The sequence below is a fragment of the Mytilus californianus genome, unplaced genomic scaffold, assembly GCF_021869535.1.
Source record: "Mytilus californianus isolate M0D057914Y unplaced genomic scaffold, xbMytCali1.0.p SCAF_15, whole genome shotgun sequence".
NCBI lineage: Eukaryota > Metazoa > Mollusca > Bivalvia > Mytilida > Mytilidae > Mytilus > Mytilus californianus.
The window spans coordinates 13,749,124-13,766,599 of record NW_026262637.1 but is presented as its reverse complement, the minus strand read 5'-3'; the positions used below and the strand labels follow the sequence as shown (position 1 = coordinate 13,766,599).

The window sequence follows — 17,476 nt, the reverse complement described above, 5'->3', positions numbered from 1 at the left end:
AAAATTAAAATTGACATTATTTATTCTATTATAATTTAATCTAAAAAAAAAGTCATCATCGTAATTACTTTAATCTGGTAAAAGTTAAAAAGTCAGTTATTCTGTTAATTTCAGGTGAGATACCTATTTAAGTACTATTTTATGTCAATGCTATAATTAGAATTAGGAAAGCTCCAAATTTTAAACAGTTACACGTAATTTGAAATAATTCTGGAAGTATATGAAAAAAAAGAGTTACATACAACTATTGACTTATGTTTGTAAGTCAGTGTTAGATATTGAGCAATAAAGTGCCTTATTTGTTCTTTCATTTAAACCTACAAATATGCTCAAGCATGCAGTAAAATAATCTGTCCTTAGTGGTATCAGATAAAATTCATGGAACTTATATCTCATTTTAGAGAATTAAATCTGATTTTGTCCAATAACTGTTTTAACCGTTGTATTTGAAATGTATGTTATAAAGGTTTTAAATTACACTTGCTTTTAGCTTTTATGGACAAAAAGTGATGTTTGGGTTTTGGTAAAGATCAGTTCTATCAAGCATTCAGATATTATATTTCAAGTTCCTCTTCAGTATAATATACCAAAATATCTATTTCACTGATTATAGTCAGATAATGTCAGGGCTTTTACAGAAATTAATGTATGGGGAGGGGGGTCAGAAGGTATTTTTTATTTAACCCTGCCATGCATAAACTTTTAATTTGATAATTTGATATAATTGTTGAGACTATCTGTGTAAAATAACAAACACCCATCAAATTTTAATAAAAGTGCTTCCCCCCCCCCCTCTTATTCAATTAATTCTGGATGGAAAAGCCCAGATTAAAAATGATTTTTTGTCAAAAATTTCAGATTTGTTACAGGTGATTTTACTGGAATTTATATCTTATATTATTATTCAAACATTATTTTATCATTTTTGGCTTTTTTCATCTTGTCCTAGGCCTGTCCATTATTAATGTCTCAAAAATAGTGTTGGTGCTAACTGTCATTTTATTTATTTTTGGTATAACTTATATTATCTTGCCTTTATCCTTATTTTTATTAATCACTTAAATTTTTATTTATTATTTTGTTTTGCATTTGTATTCCATCAATTATGCTTTAAATGTTAATTGAACATGCTAGTAATATTGGTAGATGCATTTACAGTCATTTTATTTTTTCGTTGATGCACCTTTTTAACAAGTTAAACTTCTGTTACTAGTAAATGGTTTAAGTGTTTAAGTACATTTCTCAAATCAAACATCTTAATATAAAAATAAGATACTGAAGAAATGTCGTGCACCTTACAAAACGCAATCAATACATTTGCATGCAGTTCTGAGAATTAAAATACTCTGATAAAATAGACGTGAATCATCTTATACATATCTATTGAACAATTCTGAGAACCGTTTTATTTAACCTTCAAAGATTGTATAGGATTACAAAATGTACAACTATATTTAAACTTCCACGTATCTGTGATATTTTTATACTTTTTCGGAAAAACCAGGTTAATAAACAATGATATAAATACTTATATGATTTTAAGATAAAAATACATGAAAATAGATACAGCATCAAGGCTGTAAAATTACATTTAAAAGTGGAATGATAAGGCTGATACATATAGAATATAATAAAAAAGCCAAAAACAAAGTTACGATATAAGTATATAAAGTTTGAGCAGTCTTTATTTTATTGGGGTCTTATTTCCTCAGGTCTAATGACTGTTTGATAAAAACTAGCTGCTACCACATTTTTGTTTTAAACTAAAAGAGTGTTATGGATCTGTTATATTATTATTAATTGTATAATAAGTGTCAAGATTGATGTTTTAAATATTCAAATTTTATAAAATGAAATCTTTCTTAAATGAAAGATACAGTAATACTGTGGTGGGGGGATATATGAGGCAGGATCAGATTTTTTCAGCATGAAGTAAAATCTTGATGGTGGACTCTTTTGGCTGTGTTTAATTGATTGCAACTGCTAAAGTTAGATTTTTAGCAGGGCCTTGATGATTTACTTTCACATTGTAATCAATTCCATTAGTTTGTCCTCTCAACTTCTCCGACAGTTTTTAATGAAATGAAGAAAAATTGTAATTTTACAGAATGCTTTTACACATACTAATCTTGTGCTTAATGTGTCAGAGTTTTGACTTTTTTGTACTATAAAGATTAACAAAACAAAAACAAAAACAACAGCAAGTGGACTCAGTAATTTTTTGTTCAATTTTGAAAGATGCGCTGTTTCTCTCCAATTAGTTATAGAGGTTATTTTTAAAGAATGGATTGTTTTCTTTATACTTATAAATCATGAAACATGCATTAACCTTCGTCTAATGCACAAATATGTCACAGGACCATAACATGGTTGAACAAACAACTATGAATCATTCAAACGATAAATGCACGAGATACTTGCAAGTCAAACAACCAAAAACATTTCCTCATTAGAATACAATGCCCAAAGCCATATTGAGGGTATACTTTTGTATAGTCTTAAGACTTCACCAATAAAAGTAAGAACATTTCAGCAGAAAGAAATTGTCGTCTGATAAACCCCATCAAAGGATACTAGCTACATGTATATATATTTTAAGTTTCAAAATTTATTTTTGATATGAGATTGTTATTTGACTAACAATTATTGATTTAATTTTTCAGGTTAAAAGTAGAGATTTTTGCCAGTTTTACAATAATTTAGAGACAAAAGATAAAATGGTGTTTTTGTCAATGTTAGCCAGGCAATATGGTTTACATCAAGATATTGTATTAGAAACTGCTAAAAATGTTATAGCTTCTGAGGTAAGAAAAATTTTTCATTGTAAGACACATTAAAAAATGTGTGACTTATATATTTATATTAACCAGTACTGAATGGAAGTATGTCATTTTGATCTATACTAAGTAAACTCAATATTCTGAAGACATGCATTATATAAATGTCTTGTGATTTTATAAATATATGGCTACAACAATTAATGATGGGCAGCTTACATATGTGTACATCTTACTACTAGAAACACTGTAATATGACCAGTAAAGTTTGTCTTTCCATCTATTATACTCCTACATGTCATTCTAGAAAAACAAAAAAATTAAAGAAAGTGTAGTTAATTATTTGACCTAAATTTGCAACAAAATGTGATTCAAGAGTGGCTAAAGATAAACATAGAATATGGAATTTAAGGTTAAATTATGTTTTCTTTTTATATCTGAAATAATAAAAGCATGGATTGTTATTTAAATAGGAAAGAGGTGATGCTGTTATTTTGCGAGTAGAAGAAAGATTGAGACAATCATTAGTCCCACAGTATCAACAGTTATTTAGAAATGTCAGCAGACATGAAGGAGGGGTTAAATTCTTGGTTGACTTGAGGGCTGATATATTAGTAGGTATATGTATAATATTTATACTACACAACAGATTTGTTTGAAATATCACAATTATTTATTTTTTTAATGAGGTGGTGGACACAGTGTTGTACTATTTTTTTCTTTTTTTTTCTACACTATAAAAACAGACTAAAAAATCAAACAATTAAATAAAAATCAAAGGCTTACACTCAACTGTGGCCAAGCTTAATGGAAGTCAAACTTTATTAGATCAACTTGTTAAGGAACGATCGTTGTTATTGGTCAATTCAAACCTTCGACCTCACATAAACTTTTAAACCACACCCAAGCACACCTGCGAAAAATAGAACATGCGTACTGTAAATGATCGAAAGTTGAATGGACTGATCACGTACCGGATTGTGTACTTGATTATTTCATGGCAATTCTAGCTTATATAAATGCACATGTAAAATTTATTGATAATATTAGTTTGTGTAATAATTCTAAGAGGTCCTTTGTTTTAAATTTTTGAACTTGATAACAAAGACTTAACGGTTTTCACGGTGAAATATTGAATCCAACTGTCTCCTCTCAAATATTTCTGGATAATTATAACTATTCATATTCGATCGCCAGTATATCACAGCAGAGACATATAATACAATCGTATTATATGTCTCTGATCATAGCCACCTCCTCGACCCTAAAACTAGGCTCACTTAACTTAACATTTTTTTTTATAAATATGAAACTACATAGAAAATAGAACCCCAATGACTGGTTATAGATGACAACTTAAATTTACATCATTTCATGGCATAATCCAGTAACATTTTAAAGCAGGGAGGATTTGGGTTTTAGGGATTCAACTTGGGATAGTGTGATTTTTTTTTCTGATTCAGTTCACTTGCTTTTGAAAATAAATCCAGGAATTCTCATTAAATTCAGAGCAGGTAACCATGCTTTGTTCCATGAAAAATGGATATGGCAAAACATTGACGCAGTGAAAGGAAATGTACCTTATGTAACTCCAGCGATATAGTTGATGAATTTTATAATTATTTGTTTTGCTGTTCTCAGTTGAAAAATGAATGTAGATTATATATTGTAAATATTTACATAGAAGACCAAGTATCATGTCAATTAAGTCACTGTTTGGTAATGATAAACAATCAGTTTAAAAACTTGTATTTATTCATTAAATGTATGATTAAAAAGGTGAGTCCCTCCTTGTACATGTATTTTGTCATCTTTAATTTCTGAATATTTCGTTAAACGGTTTATTATACATGTATGATTTCATACTCATTTTAGATAAGCATACTACATGTCACTTCGGTGTATAGTTGTCTCATTGGCAATCATACCACATCTCCTTATTTTTATATACTGCAATTGTTTACATTCAATTTTATTACCCTGGTGTGAGTGACGATATAATTATAAATTGTTGATATTACGCTGGTGTGAGTGACGATATAATTATAAATTGTTGATATTACCCTGGTGTGAGTGACGATATAATTATAAATTGTTGTTATTACCCTGGTGTGAGTGACGATATAATTATAAATTGTTGTTATTACCCTGGTGTGAGTGACGATATAATTATAAATTGTTGATATTACCCGGGTGTGAGTGATGATATAATTATAAATTGTTGTTATTACGCTGGTGTGAGTGACGATATAATTATAAATTGTTGTTATTACCCTGGTGTGAGTGACGATATAATTATAAATTGTTGTTATTACCCTGGTGTGAGTGACGATATAATTATAAATTGTTGATATTACCCCGGTGTGAGTGATGATATAATTACAAATTGTTGATATTACAAGGGTGTGAGTGACATCTTGCAAAGAATTCCACTCAAACTTACAGTAAGGTCAGAGAGTTTTCTCTGTAATGAAGACTTCAATGTGACTTTAAGATGAAGAACAGAAATGAAAGTGCTGTTCTTTTGATTTTATTTTTTTTTCATGTGTGTATATCAATTTTTTGTGATAAACTGGTGCATTGTATCCTTTTTTTCTATTCCAACAACTGCATTGAATAAACTATTTGTTAAGAAATTTCTTTGATAATCAGTTTGATTGTTTATTAAAGAATAGTATCAAAGTATTTGGTTAATATTGCTAAATACTATAAATTAATGTTATGATCTTTTTCAGACAAATATTACATCCATATCAAATGAGACAGATTCAGCCTATCTAAGATCAACATCTAATTCAGTCAGAGATTTGTTAACATTGTGGTTTACTGTAGGATTCCTTAACCTGCAGAGAGTTACCTGGGAATCACCATGTGATATGGTTCAAAAGGTGAGACAATCAAAGGGAGATTATCTTCCAAGGTTACCTGCCGAGAGTAACCTGGGAATCACCATGTGTTATGGTTCAAAAGGTTAGAAAATTAAAGGGAAATAATCTTCCAAGGTTACCATTTAGAGAGTAACCTGAGAATCACCATGTGATATGGTCCAAAAGGTTGAGAGAAAAGCAACTAAAATACTGCAAAATTTAGAAATTATTGTGATGTTTTTTTTTTTAATCTGAAAAATGTGATAGTATCAGGTTCATAATTACAAAAACTCCCATTCATAATCTGAGTATTTATTGTTTTTATAAAATTTTTGCAATGGCATTAATTAGATTTCACATTTTATCCGCTGGTCTAGGATTTGCAATAATAAATGCACTAATTAATTTCTGAATTTAAAGTAACTGTGTTATAAGGTTTAGAAAATGAGACAACCAAAGGGAGCTAACTCTTTAACATAAGAATCAGTATGCTGTATAGTTGACAACACACATATATACATTATATATTTTACAACCAAACAGAGAATTTGGCAAAATGGATTGTTTCATACACCAGTCTCAAATTTGTATTTGTTTTCAAATCATACACAAGGTTTTTAACATGTAAGCTATGGTGCTGATTTAAAAAAAAATTGCCAGTGGGATATGTTTAATCTCTGTTCGTGAGTACACAGAGAAAGTAGCATGAAAAAATGTGACAAAAGGTTTGTAATAATATTTTACAGGTATCAGATTATGAAGCAGTTCACCCAATTAGAAATTGGACAGATTTAAAAAGAAGAGTTGGTCCATACAGACGTTGTTTTGTATTCACACACAGTAGTATGCCAAGAGAACCTGTTGTAGTGTTACATACAGCTTTAACCAACGAAATAACCAAAAGCATTCATGTAATTATTTATCTGAACCAAAGCGTCCATTTGTGTCTTACTAATTAATGATATACTTACTCAGATAAATGACTTAATTTAAACTTTTTAATTATAAGTAAATAAATACTTTGAAAGTAATTTTACTCGTGGGATACCAATTTTCAAGATTTTTGTGGATGGCTTTATCCACAAATTTAAGTGTCAAAGGAAATATAACAGCTGTTGTCCAAATCAAGGCATGGAAAGATCCCCACGTAAGTTTGACTACATGGATACAGGCATATAATCTAGAGAATAAATGGAATATCAGCAAATGCACTATGAACTATATATACAACCTCAGACAGATGAATACCCCTTTTATCTTTAAAAAAAACCCTGAACTGTATGACTTTTAACCTTTTAATTCTCATGAAAAATTAGTTTTTATCGATGAAATCCAGACTTCCAGTGATGATATTCGATTATGAAGTGTTCATTTTATCTCCTCATAATTCTTATTTGAAAAAAAAAGATGATTTTGTGTTAGGCTTGCCTTTTTATTTCATAAGAATTAATTATACAATTCAAAGTACATTTGTAGCATTTTTTCATGTTACCCTTTTCTTTAAGTGACATGTTTATGGCCCAATTAACACCTTTGATGATTGTTAATCTGTTGATCATTCAATCTCTTGTTTATTTGTGTCATTACTTCTGATTACATGTGTCCAACAATTAAAATGTTTACTTTGCAATTTCCTTCAATCAAGACAATTGGTAAGCATAGACATCACATGATAATTGAATCAGCTTATTTCCAAAAGCAATTATCTTATTAAAAATTTGATGAATGATGTCAGAAATGAAATGCGAACAACCTTATTTTGCAATGTCCCACAAATCATCATAAAACAACATATGATTATTTTCAAGAATGCTTGTTTCTGCTTCAAATTCTTCACTTGATTTTTTCAGAAAACTAAAATCCAAGAATTTAAGAACCCACGAACATGTAACTTTTGCTCAAACCATGAAAATTAATACCCATGAAAAGTACTAGCACAGTAACAGAAATTTATATGTTGAATTGGGATTTGTTCTAATTTGGAAACAACCAAGGAAACTTTCCTGTGCATATGTAACTTTACATAAGTTATTACCAGTAAATTGTCATAACATTTTTATATAATTTTTTTTGCAGTCAATATTACAGACAGGTCAATTTAAGCCAATCAGAGATGGTGATGTGCCTGAAGAAGATTTGTCAGTGAATTCTGACACTGAGGATTCTTCAAAAATTACTACAGCTATATTTTATTCAATAACATCAACACAAAAAGGTTCTTATTCTTATTTTGATTTTAAAGATTCTTAATGTTCATTCAGTATTAGTATTTTAAATTTTGTCAATTGAAAAACACTGAGCTTGTACAGAATTAATAACCATTGTGTGTATTAAGTCACTTGCATATAAATTTCTGTTAGAGGCTGGATCTAGAAAATGATTAAGCATTAAAATAAGGTAAAAACATAATTGGTGTGGCTTTTATTTAAAAAAAAATGTTCAAAACAGACGTTCTCTCCCCATGTATATTTTCCTAGTACATTGCAGATCACACTTAATTTATTAGGCTGTCAATCAATTTAAGTGTATATCTTTGAAGGAAATCATAGCAATTTAGATGCTCGAGTTTCTTTACTTATACAATTCATGTCATTTGTACATTACACAGTATAGGGGAGATAACTCTATTTATTATATGAAATGAAAAGAAAATTAACAACATGGATTTGAGTTCAATATGAAACACTGATACTGGAGTTGACTGATGAACTATCTATGCTTGCTTTAAAGATACTTAGGTACCCTAACAATCATAAACAGGACTATGCTATAAATAAAAATGTTATGTTGTAATTGATTACTTTCTAGTAGTAATCTTTGCAGTACATGTATCTATTTTTAATTAAAGTGAATACTGAAAAACAAAATGAATAAGATTTAAAGATAAATATACCTAACCAAAACTGTTTAATTGCAGGTCTACAAGGGATAGATTTAGGAAACTATTTAATAAAACAAGTTGTGAGAGAATTGCAGTCAGAATTTCCAAGGATATATCAGTTTTCTAGTCTGTCACCTATACCAGGGTTTAAAGAATGGTTAATCATGGAAATAAATAGAACTATCCATGCAGATGGTATGAACTTAATTCTTATTTTTATAAGCTTGTTTAAATCTTTATAAACATACAATAAAGCATGTGGTACTTGTTTACTTTTCTCAAAAAAATACACAACAAATTGTTAAGAGCATAGATTTAGCTTAGGATATAGGTAAGGTCATATTTAAAACACATTACTATGTACTGAATGGGAAATTCTTCTCAAATTTTGATTGGTTATTTTAAAAATGCACTTCATATTTCACAGTACTTCATCCTTTTTCCATTAGAAAATTAATCTTTAATCATATAAAAGTAATCTTTTTCAGGTAAAAAGCCATTCATTGAATCACTGAGATGAGACGAAATCAAATAAAAAAAATGAAATTGTCTGTTTTCTGATGTGAATTTCTAGCCTTTTGTCAAAAAAATTATAAATTTATAATTTCTTGATTAAACATTTATATCACATTTCTTTCCAACAAACTAATATTGGTTTTCTCATTTGACTTTTAGACCCCTTTACCTATGAGATTTCTATTTTTTTTTACAGATATTGGAGAGACAATGGAAAATCCTTTGTTATTAGACAGCGAAATTGAAAAATTAAAGGGAGTTACCCCTTCAGACTGTTCAAATATGTATGAAGCTTTAAAAAGACTGTTAACTACACATGAATGGGTGTCTAAAGAACACATGTGTAAAGTTCTACACAGTATTTTATTAAGACTTTGTGCTAGGTATTTGTATGTTGAAAAAAGAAGAGGATATGCATTGAATCCTGTCGGTAAGGAGTTTTCAATTTAAATTATACTGTAGAGAGAGGAATTTTTTGTTCTCTCCTAATTATAAACATCTTGTGTAGTAATAAGTCATAATAAAACCTTATAACAGGCCATTAACTTTGATGAATATTCAAAAGAAAGCTAACATTGTTCCCTGACTAACCACCAGGGCTTCCAAAAAATATTTGAGCCAGCTGGACATTTTTTGTCTTGTCCCGATTTCAATACTTAGTAACTTAAGGCAAGCAATTTAATCAGTTGGGCATCATATAAACAATCATGATTGACACAAAAACGATTTTAAACTTGACTTTGATATAAACTCGATGTTCTGATGTAAACTGTTCAATTGACAGTGCATCATTCGAAGTGTGCAACATCAGCGTACTAATATCTGCCTTAGACTCTTTATTTGTGGAAAATTACACTGTCAACAACTTCGCTTTCCATTTAAAAAAAAACCACGTTTTTCTAATACCGGATGTTGACTTGACAATGGTAAAACATGGACCAGAGACGGATACGAAAAATCTGTGTACGTTTACAAAGCACAATTAAGTTTAAGTAGCTTTTCCACGTTATTTCTTCATGAAAATACTCGAAATGAACGTTAGATAAAGGAATTAATGATAATTTTAGCATTTTTGAAAAATTTGGATGCATAATTAAACCTCACACCTGTGCACATGCGCACATGTGTACTAGTTCAAACAACGTGGTTCTGACGATTTTTCCGCTTACAACCTTGATTACTACCTTTTTAATTTTTTCATCAAATCATGTTCATATAAATATTTCTGATAATCTAAATCTTTTCGTCTAAATTGATTAGATGCAAACTGCTGAAATTAAAAAAAAAACTTTTAGATAAATAGACTGATCAGTGTACGGACGACACCAGTACAAAATCGTTTACCTGTTGCATGTAAATTATGATCTTATCCATTTGTAATCGTTTTAAATACGTTTTTCTGACAGTCTCAATCTGTTTCGCTAAAAAGTAGATTTAGACCAGGAATGTTTTTAATTTAAATAAAAAAATAACTTCCAAAAAGATCAATTGATGTCCAGCACAAATAGTTTACCTGACACAGGTGATAACATGTAAATCTCACCAGTTTGACACATAATTAACCTTGATTGTAATGAGAGGGGATTATAGTAGGGCTTGTTTATAGAGTACTGTCACTTTAATGACCAGAAAAATGTAGCTGTTTAAGGCGGTTTACTCCTGGTTTGCCCACATTTAATTATACTAATTATCTTTTAGTAAAAAAACAAAAAAGACAAAAGGTTTAATGAGCATACAATTGTATAGCCTGTTCCAACTTAATAGGTCTATAGTTTATCTGTGTTTTCTATATATTCAGGTATTTTTCATTTTGTAGTTTATATTTCTATAGATAAATGATAAATAAATCGAACATTTTTTTCTTAATAATTTAATATCAATTCAAGCGATTCATTTGACATACAACTAATAACAAAACAATTATGATATAAATACACCAATATATGATAAAATTGTCTTTTATTGCAGACATAATTTATATTATTTATGAATCAAATTTATACATGCATTGCATAAGTAAATAAATTATGCACTACGGTAAAAATCAAGTAATAAGGGGCACTATATATGACCAAACATGAAATTTTGGGTCCAAATGAGGAACATGGTGCAAAATGAGATTTTTTTTCAATAAGTACCTATTTGTAAGAGAAACATTACTGCAAATTTTCAGAGTGATACGGGCTGTAGTTTTATAAGAAATAGCCTTTTGTTACAAATGTTTTATCTCAATAGTGAAAAATAACAATTTTGCCCTTGTTTCTGGTATTTGGTGAAAATTAAAAAAAAAACACAGAATACAACAGCTGTGTTTGTTATTACATCTGTCTAATTGAAATAAAACTACAAGTTTATTGTTTTCTGTTTGGTATTGAATTAATAATAAAGATCCTTTTTGTTACATCTTGTGATCCGTTTATTAGGCAATCGCCAATGGCAGTCAGCAGGGTTTGAGAACATCCGTTGTTCGACCTGTTAGTCAAGTGCGTTTTGTTAAAATATACTTTTTAATATTTTTGGTCTTTTGGGAGATGTTGTTTGTGCCTCTACCAAGAAATTTGTTTTGCATGCACACGTATAAAAATTGCGCTTTTTATCCAACGTAATCATAGGTTTGAACGTTGTTTTCAATTTAGACTTATTTATATATATAGGTTTGAACGTTGTTTTCAATTTAGACTTGTATATATATCTAGGTTAAACAATTAACAAAAAGAAATGATACCCTGTCATCATATCTCTTTAAAAAATAATGAAGTAAAGGATTTGAAATAATTATATATATTTAACAATTCTAATAATTTATTGTTAAGGCAATGCTGGGCGTGTACTTTTCCTATTTTTTGATTTACAATGTCCAGCTAATTTACAGTGTCCACATTTCCTTTTTTTTTTCATTTTCTATTGCTGATTTAGCAAGTTCAGTTATGGCACTCTGGCAATGGGCAAGCTTCTTTATATTTATGCAGCATGGTGCTACTTCTGTGTGTGAAATTATAAACAGCTTGGATGTAAATTTCAGAACAAAGTATTTATTAAAATCAATAAAAATAAATACAGTGAATAAATAAAAAGAATTTTAAATGACACTTATTTATTTTCAAGTTTCATTTATTTACTTCTTACATATTTTGTTTCAGAATGTACCAACAATTTAAAAAAAAATGTCAATAATTTGTCAAACTTATAAACATTTTTTGTATTTTTGTTTTAATATTTGTCAAATTCAATACAATTTTCTGGTAAATTTATAAAATACCTTTGCAACTTTTCCTTGATTTAATAGTAAAATTAAGTATCTTTTATAGAATTTTACAGGTAAAATAAAGATTAGCATATGACTATAATTCAGAAATAAACTATAATTGTTAAAACAACAAAACACCCTTTGTTTTTATAAACCTGCAATTAAATGTGGGCAAACCAGGATGACACCGTTTAAGGCACAAGGTCACCCAAAATGGTTGATTTTTAGCTCACCTGGCCCGAAGGGCCAAGTGAGCTTTTCTCATCACTTGGCGTCCGTCGTCCGTCGTCGGCGTTAACTTTTTACATTTTGAACTTCTTCTAGAGAACCACTGAATGGAATGAAACCAAACATGGCATGAATGTTCCTTATGAGGTGCTGACCAAGTGTTGTTACTTTGTAGCCGATCCATCATCCAAGATGGCCGCCAGCGGGGGACTTAGTTTAACATAGGACCCTATGGGAAATGCATACAAATGACTTCTTTTAGAGAACCACTGAATGGAATGAAACCAAACATGGCATGAATGTTCCTTATGAGGTGCTGACCAAGTGTTGTCACTTTGTAGCCGATCCATCATCCAAGATGGCCGCCAGCGGGGGACTTAGTTTAACATAGGACCCTATGGGAAATGCATACAAATGACTTCTTTTAGAGAACCACTGAATGGAATGAAACCAAACATGGCATGAATGTTCCTTATGAGGTGCTGGCCAAGTGTTGTTACTTTGTAGCCGATCCATCATCCAAGATGGCCGCCAGCGGGGGACTTAGTTTAACATAGGACCCTATGGGAAATACATACAAATGTCTTCTTTTAGAGAACCACTGAATGGAATGAAACCAAACATGGCATGAATGTTCCTTATGAGGTGCTCACCAAGTGTTGTTACTTTGTAGCCGATCCATCATCCAAGATGGCCGCCAGCGGGGGACTTAGTTTAACATAGGACCCTATGGGAAATACATACAAATGTCTTCTTTTAGAGAACCACTGAATGGAATGGAACCAAACATGGCATGAATGTTTCTTATGAGATGCTGACCAAGTGTTGTTACTTTGCAGTCTGTCCATCATCCAAGATGGCCGCCAGCGGGGGACTTAGTCTAACATAGGACCCTATGGGAAATACATACAAATGTCTTCTTTTAGAGAACCACTGAATGGAATGAAACCAAACATGGCATGAATGTTCCTTATGAGGTGCTGACCAAGTGTTGTCACTTTGTAGCCGATCCATCATCCAAGATGGCCGCCAGCCGGGGACTTAGTTTAACATAGGACCCTATGGGAAATGCATACAAATGACTTTTTTTAGAGAACCACTGAATGGAATGAAACCAAACATGGCATGAATGTTCCTTATGAGGTGCTGACCAAGTGTTGTCACTTTGTAGCCGATCCATCATCCAAGATGGCCGCCAGCGGGGGACTTAGTTTAACATAGGACCCTATGGGAAATACATACAAATGTCTTCTTTTAGAGAACCACTGAATGGAATGAAACCAAACATGGCATGAATGTTCCTTATGAGGTGCTCACCAAGTGTTGTTACTTTGTAGCCGATCCATCATCCAAGATGGCCGCCAGCCGGGGACTTAGTTTAACATAGGACCCTATGGGAAATGCATACAAATGACTTCTTTTAGAGAACCACTGAATGGAATGAAACCAAACATGGCATGAATGTTCCTTATGAGGTGCTGACCAAGTGTTGTCACTTTGTAGCCGATCCATCATCCAAGATGGCCGCCAGCGGGGGACTTAGTTTAACATAGGACCCTATGGGAAATACATAAAAATGTCTTCTTTTAGAGAACCACTGAATGGAATGGAACCAAACATGGCATGAATGTTCCTTATGAGATGCTGACCAAGTGTTGTTACTTTGCAGGCAGTCCATCATCCAAGATGGCCGCCAGTGGGGGACTTAGTTTAACATAGGACCCTATGGGAAATACATACAAATGTCTTCTTTTAGAGAACCACTGAATGGAATGAAACCAAACATGGCATGAATGTTCCTTATGAGGTTCTGACCAAGTGTTGTTACTTTGTAGCCAATCCATCATCCAAGATGGCCGCCAGCGGGGGACTTAGTTTAACATAGGACCCTATGGGAAATACATACAAATGTCTTCTTTTAGAGAACCACTGAATGGAATGAAACCAAACATGGCATGAATGTTCCTTATGAGGTGCTGACCAAGTGTTGTTACTTTGCAGTCGGTCCATCATCCAAGATGGCCGACAGCAGGGGACTTAGTTTAACAAAGGACCTATGGGAAATACATACAAATGTCTTCTTTTAGAGAACCACTGAATGGAATGAAACCAAACATGGCATGAATCTTCCTTATGAGATGCTGACCAAGTGTTGTTACTTTGTAGGCGATCCATCATCCAAGATGGCCGCCAGCGGGGGGCTTAGTTTAACATAGGACCCTATGGGAAATACATACAAATGTCTTCTTTTAGAGTACCACTGAATGGAATGAAACCAAACATGGCATGAATGTTCCTTATGAAGTGCTGACCAAGTGTTGCTACTTTGTTGCCGATTTACTGTTCAAGATGGCCACCAGGATATTTTATTAAATAACGGGACCAATATTAATCAAAATTTGGCCTCAATCATTATTTGGGTATCTGTTATGATTTTTATCTATCTTTACATGATTTCTAAAACCAAAGTAGAGTCAGGTGAGCGACACAGGCTCTCGAGAGCCTCTAGTTCTGAATCACATGAACTTTGAAATGGCAAACCTACGTAGGATATCTGTGTAATGCTTGGCCCAGTAGGACAATGTCCGACAAATTTATATTTGTAGGGCAAATGTGACCGTTTTGGATGCCTTGCTAACCACATTCATTTCTATCAACCAGTTCAATAGTACAGATTATGAAAAAAGATATGAACATGCAAAATTTTTTTTTTTACGCCATATAAATTTATTCATGCATTTATGGAAAAATTCATATTATTATAAAGTTGTCAATGTTTTTCTCCAGTAAGATTTTATTTGGTTCTCTTTAAAACATTTGATGGTGATGACAGATCTTTGGTAGTATGATAAAGACTTTGCATATTTTTTAACTTGATATTTGGTATAAAAACAATTATCTGTTGTGGAATACAGTATTTTGATCACTTAGTATCTTGGTTACTGACCTAATATCTATGTTTACTATAACCCGACTTCTGAAACAGGCAATATAGAGATATATAGTGATGGGGGTGTGAGTCTGTCAGTCTGTCTTCTTGTCCTTCTGTATAACTTATATGTCCCTACTGCACCTTAACATTTTTTTCAGAATTATGTGAAACTTTCTCAGAATCTTACTCACATCTATTTCATTTCTTGATCCAAATATTTTTGGGGTTTACTTTGGCATGAGATGGACTATGTCATATCCTTCCCCTACAGGACACATTTGTATAAATTTGACTTCTTCTAAACTCAGAATTAGAATTTAATGAATCCTTGTAGGAATATTATTTTAAATCATATAATGCCATTTTGCACCTCCTATTTTGTTTTTGAACAACATTATGTTTATGATAATAATAATAATAATAATAATAATAAATTCTTTATTTAAAGAGGGTAAACACAGTTACCTTACAATACAATCAAAAACAGATATTAACACATAGTTAATTCACAGTCAAGTAGTTTAATGTATTATTATTAACATAATAAGATATAACTAGAGGCTCTCAAGAGCCTGTGTCGCTCACCTGACTCTACTTTGGTTTTAGAAATCATGTAAAGATAGATAAAAATCATAACAGATACCCAAATAATGATTGAGGCCAAATTTGGTTTAATATTGGTCCCGTTATTTAATCAAATATCCTGAGTGGCCATCTTGAACAGTAAATCGGCAACAAAGTAGCAACACTTGGTCAGCACCTCATAAGGAACATTCATGCCATGTTTGGTTTCATTCTATTCAGTGGTACTCTAAGAAAGAAGACATTTGTATGTATTTCCCATAGGGTCCTATGTTAAACTAAGTCCCTAATGGTGGCCATCTTGGATGATGGATCAGCTGCAAAGTAACAACACTTGGTCAGCACCTCATAAGGAAAATTCATGCCATGTTTGGTTGCATTCCATTCAATGGTTTTCTAAAAGAAGACATTTATATGTATTTCCCATAGGGTCCTATGTTAAACTAAGTCCCCCCCGCTGGCGGCCATCTTGGATGATGGACCAACTGCAAAGTAACAACACTTGGTCAGCACCTAAAAAGAAACATTCATGCCGTGTTTGGTTTCATTCCATTCAGTGGTTCTCTAAAAGAAGACATTTGTATGTATTTCCCATCAGGTCCTATGTTAAACTAAGTCCCCGGCTGGCAGCCATCTTGTATGATGGATCAGCTGCAAAGAAACAACACTTGGTCAACACCTCATAGGGAACATTCATGCCATGATTGGTTCCATTCCATTCAGTGGTTCTCTAAAAGAAGACATTTGTATGTATTTCCCATAGGGTCCTATGTTAAACTAAATCCCCTGCTGGCGGCCATCTTGGATGATTAACAACACTTGGTCAACACCTCATAAGGAACATTCATGCCATGTTTGGTTCCATTTTATTCAGTGGTTCTCTAAAAGAAGACATTTGTATGTATTTCCCATATGTTAAACTAAGTTTCCCCGCTGGCCGCAATCTTGGATGATGGAATGACTGCAAAGTAACAACACTTGGTCAGCACCTCATAAGGAACATTAATGCCATGTTTTGTTTCATTCCATTCAGTGGTTCTCTAAAAGAAGACATTTGTATGTATTTCCCATAGGGTCCTATGTTAAACTAAGTCCCCTGCTGTCGGCCATTTTGGATGATGGACCAACTGCAAAGTAACAACTCTTGGTCAGCACCTCATTAGGAACATTCATGCCATGTTTTTTTTTCATTCCATTCAGTGGTTCTCTAAAAGAAGACATTTGTATGTATTTCCCATAGGGTCCTATGTTAAAATAAGTCCCCCGCTGGCGGCCATCTTGGATGATGGACCAACTGCAAAGTAACAACACTTGGTCAGCACCTCATAAGGAACATTCATGCCATGTTTTTTTTTCATTCCATTCAGTGGTTCTCTAAAAGAAGACATTTGTATGTATTTCCCATAGGGTCCTATGTTAAACAAAGTCCCCTGCTGGCGGCCATCT

General features: G+C 32.0%; 1 protein-coding gene and 1 long non-coding RNA gene across 6 annotated transcripts in view; one reads left to right on the top strand and one right to left on the bottom strand.

Annotated features, from left to right (window-relative positions):
• Nucleotides 1-17,476, top strand: part of LOC127725461 (malonyl-CoA decarboxylase, mitochondrial-like) — a 33,701-nt gene that overhangs the window by 11,622 nt on the left and 4,603 nt on the right. For all 5 annotated transcript variants that reach the window (XM_052232426.1, XM_052232430.1, XM_052232429.1 and 2 more), the window contains exons 3-9: nt 2,664-2,804; nt 3,251-3,391; nt 5,513-5,665; nt 6,391-6,555; nt 7,721-7,859; nt 8,562-8,720; nt 9,238-9,471. In XM_052232426.1, the coding sequence (XP_052088386.1) occupies nt 2,664-2,804; nt 3,251-3,391; nt 5,513-5,665; nt 6,391-6,555; nt 7,721-7,859; nt 8,562-8,720; nt 9,238-9,471 (1,132 nt within the window). The remainder of the gene's footprint in view (nt 1-2,663; nt 2,805-3,250; nt 3,392-5,512; nt 5,666-6,390; nt 6,556-7,720; nt 7,860-8,561; nt 8,721-9,237; nt 9,472-17,476) is intronic.
• Nucleotides 12,384-15,041, bottom strand: LOC127725465 (uncharacterized). Its single transcript, XR_007993011.1, has 2 exons — nt 14,571-15,041; nt 12,384-14,073 (listed from the first exon to the last, which is right to left on the bottom strand). It is a non-coding gene; the product is annotated as an uncharacterized LOC127725465 (long non-coding RNA).